The sequence below is a fragment of the Telopea speciosissima genome, chromosome 2 (genome assembly GCF_018873765.1).
Source record: "Telopea speciosissima isolate NSW1024214 ecotype Mountain lineage chromosome 2, Tspe_v1, whole genome shotgun sequence".
NCBI classification, from domain to species: Eukaryota; Viridiplantae; Streptophyta; class Magnoliopsida; order Proteales; family Proteaceae; genus Telopea; species Telopea speciosissima.
In genome coordinates, this window is record NC_057917.1 from 25,050,281 (window position 1) to 25,062,332 (window position 12,052).

The 12,052-nt window shown below is 39.8% G+C and overlaps 1 protein-coding gene across 1 annotated transcript; it reads left to right on the forward strand.

Annotated features, from left to right (window-relative positions):
- The first annotated feature begins 1,219 nt into the window (after positions 1-1,219).
- LOC122649957 (probable calcium-binding protein CML48) lies at positions 1,220-5,545 on the forward strand. The gene is made up of 5 exons (XM_043843222.1): positions 1,220-1,639; positions 1,775-1,821; positions 4,612-4,787; positions 4,877-4,895; positions 5,212-5,545. Exons 1-5 carry the CDS (start codon positions 1,267-1,269, stop codon positions 5,317-5,319), a joined length of 723 nt encoding a protein of 240 aa, XP_043699157.1. The 5' UTR covers positions 1,220-1,266; the 3' UTR covers positions 5,320-5,545.
- The last annotated feature ends 6,507 nt before the right edge of the window (positions 5,546-12,052 follow it).

The window sequence follows — 12,052 nt, forward strand, 5'->3', positions numbered from 1 at the left end:
TCAGCACATCTTGACGATCACGGGATACGCTGAGTCATTCGTTATTTCATAACGGGATCGCATCACATTCAAATATGGATTCTTACCAAGTGAAGAGCCTCCATCCGAATATGACTCTGCATAGAAGGCGCCTATCAAAAATAGGACTCTTCACTCTTCCCATATGAGGGCTCTTCTCCACCATCCTATCCAAACTCTATAAATACTCAGGTATGGAGCTCAAATGCCCATCTCACTTTTTACTAAGTTGAAACGTTGTTGCTTTGGAAACCTGACTTAGGCATCGGAGAGTCCTTGACCGGAGTCACACCGGCTCTCTTGTGCTAACTCAGTTTTTACAAGCTCACCCGTAGATGGACCGAGGAGCAAAAGTTTTTAGACGCAACAGATGGGGTGGGAAACTTCCAAACAAGTTCATTAAATACATTTATTTTGCCTGGTGAGGTGGCACCCCTCTTCTTTGGCACTATTCATAGAAAAGTTACTTTTTAGTCTATCTCTCTCATCTTCCTATTTCTTTTCTTTCCCATGGAAGCCTACCCCATGTCCATCTTCTCTCTCTCCCACTAAATCCTACCCCATTACAAAATGCATATTCCATTATTTTCTTTTTTTTCCATTCTTTGTCAACCCAACCCACAATATATAGGACCCACCCAAGCACCCACACAAGTTGAGAATAGATCATCTACACATACCAACCGGTGAACATACATCTCAAAGCCAATCACATTTTAATTTCGTTTCCATAAAAATCCGTCCTCCCCTTGTAAATGACAAAAATAGAATAGATGGTAATACGTAATCACTCTTGGAGTCTTGTTTTGGTTTTTGAAAGGGTAAATTGGCATCGCCGTCTTGGACTATTTGCCCTTTCGCTTCCTTAACGCGGACTCTCTTCTCTTGAGCAAGTTGGTTGGCCATTACCCCCCCCCAACCCACCCAAAACAGCAAAAAAATAAATAAATAAATTGGTTGATTGGAAGCTAGAACTTTCCTCTTTTTTACAGCACGGCTGCTGAGGTGGACTATGACTTAATATCGGCTTAACACGTGAGACGACGCTTCCTCGTACCGCGTAAAAACTGGCCGTTACTCGTCAAGCTTGTAAAGAAATCAAAATAAATACTCCCAAACCCAGCACTCCAGAATCCAGATTGTCACGGAAACTGAGAAGATAATACAACTGAACCAGATAGTTATTCAAGTTACGAACCCTAGATCCCCAGCTCTTCTTGCCTTTGACTTTCATCGTCTTCACCACCAATGGCTGATTTCAATAGATACTCTTCTCAAAACTATGCTCCCTCTGCACCTGCTCTCCCAGAATCTTACGCGCAGGAGTCAACCTCTGAATCTCATAGGTACCACGGCCATCAATCCTCCGCTCCTTCCCAGCCCTATGCTCAACCTTCCTCTTATGAGTATTCTTCGGCTCCCCAATACGGTGTTTATTTTCCTCCAGGGACGCACCCGGATATTATTAGAAGCTTTCAGATGGTGGATAGGGATCGAAGTGGGTTTATTGACGAGTTGGAGTTGCAGAAGGCTCTCTCTTCTGGTTACGAGAAGTTCAGTATTGGAACCATTCTGTTCCTTATGTTTCTTTTCAAGAATCCTAAGGAGCCTTTGAAGATTGGTCAGATTTGACCGCCTTTCCACCCTTTGATTTTGATTTTCCACAATAATTATATGTTTTATGAAATTCTATTTGTTCTATCTTTACGTTTAAATCCTGTGTGTTTGTTTGACTCGGGGTATTTCACTTTTACAGGGCCTAGTGAGTTTGCTGCGTTGTGGAATTGTTTGGGACAGTGGCGAGTGAGTTGTCCAATCTTTACTCTTTTCCCTCTCGTTTATTGTAGTTATTTGGTGATTGTAATATTTGATGATATTGTCTGTGCTAATAGGATTTTTCGTTTTTGGGGATACTAATGACATATGATGCAAACTTTTCTTAGATACAAGCACATCCTGATGATTCTAGATACTTGTGCTCTTATTCAGTTCAGTCCTGATTCCTTCCTAGTTGGAAACAATTCCAAACAATTCGAAGAGTGGTATAAAAAACAAATTTGCAATTTCAACAGCTTCATGAGAACTGGCTTTGATGGGATACAACTAGAAATAATTTTTGGATTTCGGATGTCCCTGATTCAAAAATAAGGACACATTAATCCAGACTTGAGGTTTAATAAACAACATTTATATCTTTAGATTAGATATTCCTTGGCAGTAGTTATTCTTGGATAAAAATTCTTAGTTGAGCCTTAATTTTTTTAAATACTCAAACACAAAAAGAACAGTATTACCCTAACTACTTGAATTGCCTAAACCAATCTGCTTCTGTGCCTGCACTCTGCAGTATCAAGGGTCATCCATAACTTTTTCAAAGAACCTATATTGGTAAATACTGCATAAAAATTTAAGCAAGCTCTCTAAAAACTAGTTTGGATATTAAAAGCTGAGGCAACCTGTGAGAAGTTAAGGACCTAGAGTGTATTGTTAGTACATGCCAAAAGGGTTGATGATAATCAACTAAGAAGAAGTTAATAGTAAGTCAAAGGTGCAAAGATGAAATGCATAATGTTTCTCCCCTGGAGTTATACCACCACTGATTCTTTTTTCAGTAAAGAATAATTATCCATACAGAAAATGACTATTTTCTCCAGGATTGTGGTGGTTTGGGAATCTGTGACAATGTGACAGATGGGATCAATTATTGAATTAGTGGTAACAAAAAGGAAGCCAGATTATCAGTGCCTTCTGGAAGACAAGCTAGAATGTGTAAATATGAACATAATCTGGAGGATTTCTGGTCTCAGAATGTTGGTCGAGTTTATTTTTTCCTCCCAGTCTTCTTCTCGTTTGGTAGATGATGTCATGTTTAAAAACCAGACAGAACCAGAAACAGAATACTATGTTTTTTGGTTCATAGTTTTATCCAGTTCTGGTTGGTTTTCTCTGAAGGACCGCTAAAAATATGAATAGAGATGGATCCAGAGCCTTTTTTCGGTTAGAACTCTAGTCCGTCTTAAAAAAATGGGTGATATTTTTGTCTAATAGAAGAGGAGGAGGAGTATTTAGGTATAGAGAAATATGGTTGTTCATCCACAAATCTTGGGCTGATTGCATGGCTAGTTTTGCTAGCACCACAGTATATGAGAGCTGACATTTTTGGGATCCTTATCCCTCTTAATAAAATATTTATTTTTAAAAAAATTGTGTGCACATGTGGAATTTTTAATCCAAAAACGAGGAAACGTGAATCTGGATTAAACTCTGTTGAATAAATAATTAAATATCATATTAAAATAGACAACACACTTCTTTTGGCAAGATTATATTATTCTGGACAAAGCCTGATTTTTTAAATGCTGAATTCAACCCAACAAAGAAGCACAAATCTCATGGACAACTACGTAAGTCATATTTTTTTCATTCGACCATCTGGAGGCATAGAATGCAAAATTTTGTAGATGCACTGTTATCACTGTTATTTGAACTGTGGAGATTCCTCATGAAGTAGAAGGGGGAGGGTGAGAAGTTAAGGAGCTTCCAGAAAAGAATGGATATTTGACAAATACCCATTTTTTTTTCAAATAAGTAATTTATTAATAGAGGGAGAGAATTAACATATGAGCAACAAGACAAAGGCAGGCTTGGAAAAATGTACCCCGTACCCCCAAAGTCACCTTAACCTTACAATAAGGGGAAAAAAGAAAACAAAAGGCTAAAATATCATAAAGAAAGAATACTAGGATGGACACTGCTTGTTTAGCAAACTCATTAGCTAATTCATTACTCTCACTTGGCTTCAAGTGAGCAAACACATTTTCTAAAGAGGCCAAGTGAGTCAAATGTTTAATCAAATGAGCAATTCTCCTAGGTCATTCACTCCTCTGACTGGACCATCTCCTATCATTGCTGCATCCGCTTTTACCAGACCCACTCTCAATGATTATTTGCTCTAGCAGAGTTGCCTATTTGCTATGAGACCCAAGTAGACTCTAAGAGTCATTCCAGCAGCATCTCTAGCCAATCCCCCAAACCCTGTGTGACCTGGATTCCTCAATGAACACCCATCAAAATTCAGTTTAATATAACCCAATTGAGGAGGCTGTACATATTCAATACTTCCTCAACAGACGGATTTTGATATGATAATTAGATACCAATCATGAAACAGAAAGCTAATGATGATATCCTTAAATTGAGCGTGAGCTGCTGACCACTGAGCAACTTCAGTACTGATCTTCTGCACCACCAGAAAAGCTGCTAACTTTTCATCTCTAAACAGCCTAACATTACATCCCTCCCAAATGCACCATAGAACAGCATGAAGCATTATCTGCCAAAGGAAGCTGTCTCTCTTATCAAAACCTAATATGATTCCCTCCTCCTTCCCTTCGCCCCCCCCCCCCCCCATCTCCTCAAAAAAAAAAAAAACAGAGTATTCCACTTGTATGATTTGGCCGTTCAGGCAATCAAAATGCACTTCCTAATCTGCCATTCACCATTTACTAGCCAGCTTCTGTTTTGAACCTAAGTTGACTCTTCTTCTTTTTTGTTGGGTGAATGTTTATGAATAAGGTGTTCTTGTGTTTTCAGGCCATCTTTCAGAGATTTGATAGGGACAGGAGTGGGAAAATTGACTCAATGGAACTGAAAGATGCTCTTTACAGTCTTGGATTTGCTGTCCCACCTTCTGTTCTTCAAGTTTTGATCTCCAAGTATGATGATGGAAGTGGCCGTAGGGTTGAACTTAATTTTGACAGCTTTGTTGAGTAAGAAATTTTCTGGAGAATACTATATTATTTCTTTAGTCACCAACATCTATCTATATATCTAATATTCTGTCTGTGGGTGTGTGCAGATGTGGGATGATTGTAAAGGTGAGCTACATTTTTATGCATTATAAATAGAGTTATCAAGGTTAGAGGTGTACATAAGTCACCAAGAAGCGGGGCAACGCATGCAGCTGACTGAAGTCAGCTACAAATTTATTGTGATTAACAAAAACCTGGTGGAAACTCTTAGAACACCTAAATACTTGAATGAAATAACACAAAACTTTGACACTTGTGAAATTTGTGGGGCTTTGCTGATTTTAAAGTAAAATTATTAGATTCTAGCACAGCAACCACATGTTGGTTCTTGTGATTAAACTTTCTTTGTTTATAAATTTGTTCTGTGCTTTTTTTACTGCAGGGTTTAACGGAAAAATTCAAGGAGAAAGATGTTCACTACACTGGTTCAGCGACTCTTGCCTATGATACATTCATGTCAATGGTCATCCCATTCATTGTACCATCATAGATCAGGTTTTGTTGTCATCCATTTCATTGTATCCTATTGATTTTTTGGGTGCTTCTATTTTCATTTTTTTTCCTTCTTATTTTGGGTTTAGGAAGGGCATGTATATTATACATGTTTGTTTCTACAGAAGATTAGGATGGGGGATATCTTTGCATGAATGAGAAAATTGTTTTTCTGGCAAAACATGTGAAGCTGTATTCTGACTTGCTCAACTTAATGTTGTTTACACCTTATGTTCCATGTCTTGGAGATTTATATCTGACTAGTATTCCATAGGCAGGCCAATGTACAGTCCTCTCTCTAAACATCAATTCAAGCCTCTTTTGCAGGCCTTATCCTCAATGTGGTAAACTATATTATAATTTCTTAGCAGCTTTGTTACATACTCTTCTGCAAACAAAGAGAGAGAACATGAACTGCTAATCCTTTTGCCGTTCTGATTGATGTAACATGCACCATCCTTCCTCATGCACACACAAAACTTTGATCTGTTTTCGATATAACTACTCTATAATAGCCAAGTTGTTCTTTGGAATGTAAGCTTCTATAACATGAGAAAGTCGAGGAGGCAGAATATCATGCTCACGAGAAGCTTTGAGACTGAAAATGAGGTATTGTAGGAGCATATATTTAGGTGCCACTTAGAACTGATTTTCAATATTACTAGAAGTCACAAAGGTACGCAAATAATTTCCAATTTTTATAACACCAAAAAGAAGAGAAAGAGAATGGGAAAGGAATCATGGACTCCTAAAGCAATATTGCTTTCCACTGAGCACTCAAGAATCTGCCGTTTAATTTGCATCAACTTCCACTGTCAACAATAGCATACCTTTCACCAAACCTCTTAAACAATTAATTAAGACCTAATGATCAAACTTCACTGTTTTTTCTAACATCTGCAGCGACGTATTAATGTAGGCATACGCTTTGTCTGGCCAGGATATGCTTTGATGGTTGTAGATCATCCTTTTTGTCTAGTTAGTATCCTATTTTTTATATATACAAAAGCAGCGACCTGGAATGACTATACCATTGTAATCAATAAGATGAATAGATAAGATACTGTTCCTGGAGGACAACACTCCAAGTTACTGAGAGAAGATCAGATTTCATTCTTTTATTTTGGGTTTATTTAAGCCAAAAATCTGCAAACAGCCTCTACGAAGGCAAGGGTAAGGCTGCATACATTATGATCCTCTCCAGACCTTGCAGTGGTGAGAACCTTGCGCATTGGGTACCTTTTTTTTTAATTTTTTCTGATCCAAAAATAATTTTCTCTCCCAATAGGACATGCACTGGATTTAAAAAATGATGTAGGTAGTGTAAGTGATGGTGCTTAAGTGCTTTCACCATCTAATGCTCACTTAAGAAATTGGTTATTATTATTACTACTTTAGATTTAAGCAAAGTTTTCTTGCACGAAATTACTATATCATGAAAAAAAAGATGTGAGAGTGCCGGTGCTATAGACGGTTTCAAGTGTCAATTTGGAATTTAATCAAACACGTCATCTGCAAGCTTTTCCACCAAATTCCTTTTAAATGTGTATATCATTAACCCTCCAAATCCTTGATAGAACCTATTTGCTGCCATTCTGAAACGCTGCCTTTCTTTTCACACAAATAGCAAAGAGATTCTATATACAACACCTGCTACTATCAAGGTTTTAAAACCTGAAATCAGACATGGGATCGGCCTCCATTGATTTCAAATCAAATGATCAGAATCAGCTAGGAATCCATGGTGAAACCCTAAAAATTAGTATCAGGAAGAAGAAGCAAAGGTTTCCACAGATTTGTGATCTGTCAGTTTTGGGGGTTTTATTAAAATTCTTATAAATATAGCTACAAGAGGTAAGTTTTATGATTTTATACTGTTTTTCTAACTAAAATAAGTGGAAAAAAAAAAATGATGAAATGAAGATCAAAGAGCATTTTTAACCAATTTCAAAATACGTTGTGGTAATTTGCATTAATTAGAATTGGGAAATACTCGATCTGCCAATTTCAATCAGATTCTTGAAAACTTCTGTGCTCTGTTATGAAGCTTCCCTCTTAGCTCTTTTTTTTATGTAGACATATATTTTACTTTTTTAGGGGAGGGGGGGGGGGGGGGAATGGGGAGGGAGAAAGGTATCCGCCAGGAGACTTGAACTCGATACCTCCTGGTGAGCATGGGCATGAAGTGCACCAAAGCTCACCAACTGCACTAGGCTTCCCTCTTAGCTAACCAAAATGAAACTAATTCCGAACTGTAGATACCTATACCCAGTCAGCTATTATTAATACTGGTTTCATGCATGTCTACTGTACTGTTTAGAGTCAAAACATAAATGCAAACCATTTATTCATGCTATGGAATCTCTTAAGAGGTTCGCTTTAAAATCTCTCTTTATTTTTTTTTAATGAATAAATAAAGGAAGGGGAGTCGCTGCCAGGCTATGTGAAACCTTGCACCAGTGTGGGGGTCAATAATAACACATGTGAGGGTATCCAACATGGGTGTGATTTTTCATTCTACGAGGCGGGGCAATCATTTTGCCTTTCCTATCTCTGGGTGCAAGCTCCATGCAACCTGACAGTCTTCTATTTTTCATATATAATATATAAACGAGCAAAAAACAAAAACAAAGAATAAACAATCTCTCAACACATGCCACCCAAGACGGCCGGCTACAAAGCACAAATAGAGCAGCAGCTCAAAACAAATATATCAAAAAAAAAAAAAAAAAAATCCGTCAAACAGGATTTTAAGAATTGGGAATCGGATTGGTGAATCGATCGATTTGAATCAAAATCGGTTGACACTGATCCTGATTTCCACCATTCATAATCGTTATTGTCTGAATTGGAATCAAATCAGCTGAATCGGATCCGAATTGATCAATTCCTAATTGTAATCCACCTTGAATTGGACCGATTCTATTTTCACTATAAAATATTTTAAAAACGACTGAATGAGACCGATTTAGGCTGAATCGGATCAGAATCGGGTCTGAACGATTCCATGCCCAATTATGATTACTAAACCTTGCCATTACTAGCAAATTTGGGGGGTTAAAGGTGAGGGGATGGGGTGGAGCGGCACTAAGATATCCCAACCCAAGAGAAAGCAATAAACCGATTCCTCATAGTATCAGAACAAAAGGATACGAGGGTGAGTTTTTTTTTTTTTATTATTTCAAATACTCATTATCATCATAATCAGTATCATTGTTTTAGATCGTTTTCTACGCCCAGTCGTCCACTTCTAAAATGCATAATACATCCTTCTGTCATCATGCGTTATGACAGCATCACTCCCGCACTAAACTCCTCTCTCTCCATAAAGTGGTGCCTAATCTCTCTTCTCATATCTCAAGTGGGTTCTCAGTCTCTTTTCTTGTATGGAAGTAGACTATATATTCTGTGTCCTCATTTGGATGATTCTCTCCCCCTAGCTGCAAGAAACAAAACTCCTTTTTAACACAAAAAAAAAAAAAAAAACCAAAACTCTTTCAAATTACAATAGAGCCATTACCATTTTGTTCTTTCTTCCAACTTCACTGCTTAAACAGTGACTTAATTAGTACGTACTTAGTGGTGGAGCATATAAAGGAGGCAGTTATTTTTTTGTTCGGTTTTGATGAGAGCAAGGGAAGTAGTGTTGGGAGGTTAGTTCTACACCGGTATCAGCCAAATATAGCTCACCCATACATGGCAAACTATATTCGGTCCAACCTTGTAAATCTTCTATTTCAGGGGCTTCCTTTGGTGGAGAGCACAGCAGTATCTTTCCTATTATTTCCTACACCTTTGTATAGTAAGACAGTAACTGAGAATCCTTCTCAGTCATTCCTGTATTTATATTACTGTAAATCACTTGTAAAGAGCGGTGAATATCAAACATAGTATACAATTATTCTCTCATCTAATATGGCATCACAGCCATCCTAATCTCCAACGAGCCTTTCTCTTTTTCTTATTTTTTTTTTTCTTTGCTTTCTCTTGCTCAGCCATTCGACAATGGGGGACCCAAACACTTCAACGCCAGCCTCTTCAAGCACTACTGATCTGCTGCAAGCCGCTGCCACCATCAGCTCCACTCTTACTTCACCTCTTCCAGTGTTGCATAACCCAACCATGTTCACTGATCCGATTCTAAACCTTCAACCGACCTTATCCACATCTGTTCCCAATGCTCACCATTATATATCCATTAAGTTATCTCCAAAAAATTTTCTGTACTAGGGTACACAGATTGAGGCCATCCTTCAAGGCCAAAACCTGCCCCACCGATCCATTAACTGCAGCAACTTGGCATCAACAGGATGCCATTCTTCGCAGTCTACTTCTCTCCTCCCTCACAGAGGAGGTATTCCCACTTATTATTGGGAAAGCCACGAGCAAGGATATCTGGGAAACCCTGACAATGGCCTATGCATCTGCTTCCGCTACATGCATTCTCTCCTTATACCTTGCTCTGCAAGATCTTGTTCACAAGCCTGAAGAATCTGTTGCCTCCTTTATGCAACGTGCTAAGGCAATCGCCGATGACCTTGCCGCTGCTGGAGCTCTGATTTCCAGCATAGATTTCAACATCCACATATTCCGGTCCTTGCGATCGGATCTTCGAGATATCACTCCTACACTAGCGGGGCATTTGACCCCTGTCTCTTATGATGAATTACACTCACAGCTCATGACTCATGAATTTTTGCACATGTCCTCATTGAAAAAATTATCACTCATTGACGCCAGCAGCAGCCCACCGCCAATGTTGCCACTCGTGATTCATCTTCTTCAAATCAACCCAACCGCGCTCAATCTGACCGTGGTGTTTCTAGGGGTGGGAGAGGTGGGCGTGGTGGTCGCGGTGGTCGTGGCCGTGGTTCTCGCTCCAATCAGCAAGGTCAGATGTGGTGCTCTTTTTGTAACCGTAACACTCACACCACAGCCAATTGTTATTCTAAACCTCAAAACCCAGCCACATATCCCTCCGCATACCACACTTACTACCCACCACCACCGCCATATGCATATCAGCCCTCACAGCCTTGGCCGAATAACCCCAACCCTTCCCCACCGTCCTACACTTCATACCCTTCCATGTCCCCTCCATCTCATGCCACCTGGTACCCAGATACTGGTGCAACCCACCACGTTACACCAAACCTACAGGCTCAGTCGTCTTATGATGCGTATTCAGGTACTGATCAACTCCATGTTGGGAATGGTAATGGTCTTTCGATCACTCATACTGGACATTCTTCATTTCCCTCTACAAATGGTTCCTTTCGTTTTTCTAATGTACTTTGTGTCCCTGATATGCAAAAATCCCTTGTTTCTGTTCAGCGTTTTTCTTGTGACAATGATGTATTTTTTGAGTTTCACCCATCTTCTTTTTTTGTGAAGGATCAGAAAACCAAGCGCACTCTACTTTTTGGTCCGAGCAATAATGGACTTTACGCGTTTCCAACAGCACAGTCAACGCTGATTGCCAATATTGCTAAGCGCACTTCTTCTGATGGGTGGCATCGTCGCCTTGGCCATCCCCATGCACAAATATTTAACACTATTATTCATAGACATAATTTACCTATTTCTAGTTCCTCTTTGAACCATCTTTGTACGGCATACCAACTTGGAAAGTCGAGTAGGCAAACTTTGCATTCTTTAGCTTTTCGTAGTTCATTTCCTTTAGATGTAATTTTTATGGACATTTGGGGACCCTAGCATTTTAATTCTGTTAATGGTTTTCGCTATTTCATTATATTTGTTGATGACCATACTTGTTATATTTGGTATTACCCATTAGTTCGTCACTCAGAGGCCTATGATGTGTTTAAAAGATTTCAGGCACTTGTAGAGCGTCTGTGTTCCAGGAAAATCAAGGCCGTCCAATCAGATTGGGGTGGGGAGTTTCTTTCCCTCTCAAAGTTCTTTGCCCCCTTAGGCATACAACACCGTGCTGCTTGCCCCCACACCAATGAAAAACAGGGCACTGTCGAAAGACGTCATCGCCACATTGTTGAAACAGGGTTGACTTTGCTTGCCCAAGGAATGGTGCCTCACCATTATTGGCACTTCGCGTTTGAGGCAACGTTTACCTTATAAATCGAATGCCGTCTCGTGCTACTGGAGGTAAATCTCCCTTTGTGCTTCTTCATAATTGTTCTCCTGATTATACTTTTTTGCGTGTCTTTGGTTGTTTATGTTTTCCAAATCTAAGACCTTACAACTCTTACAAGATGGAGTTTCGCTCCACTCCCTGTGTGTTTTTAGGGTACAACCCGTCTCATTCCGGGTACCGCTGCATGGACATTGTCACACATAAGATATACATTGCACGACACGTGCGCTTTAATGAGACAGTGTTTCCTTTTTCTTCTTCCCAACCGTCCCTTCTTGGTCCTGTTCCCTCGACCGTACCATCTCCACCGTGGGCATTGGCACCAATTACGCATCACATGGCAGGACCCTTACTACCTACACCTTTACCGCCACAAACCCAGGCAAGCCCACTAGTGCACATCCCACCTTCCCCATCACCAACCCCTACACCTACATAGCCGATCAACCCTATTCAAACCCCACCAACCAGCCCGCCACAACACCATGTGCCTCTTCGAGCCTGCCCAAAAACCAGATCCCTATCGGAGCTTTATGCTGCAACCGAACCCATACCATACCCGCAGCCCTTGCCTGCAACCTCAAGCCCTCAGGCTCTCTCTACCACTACCCAGCCCGAT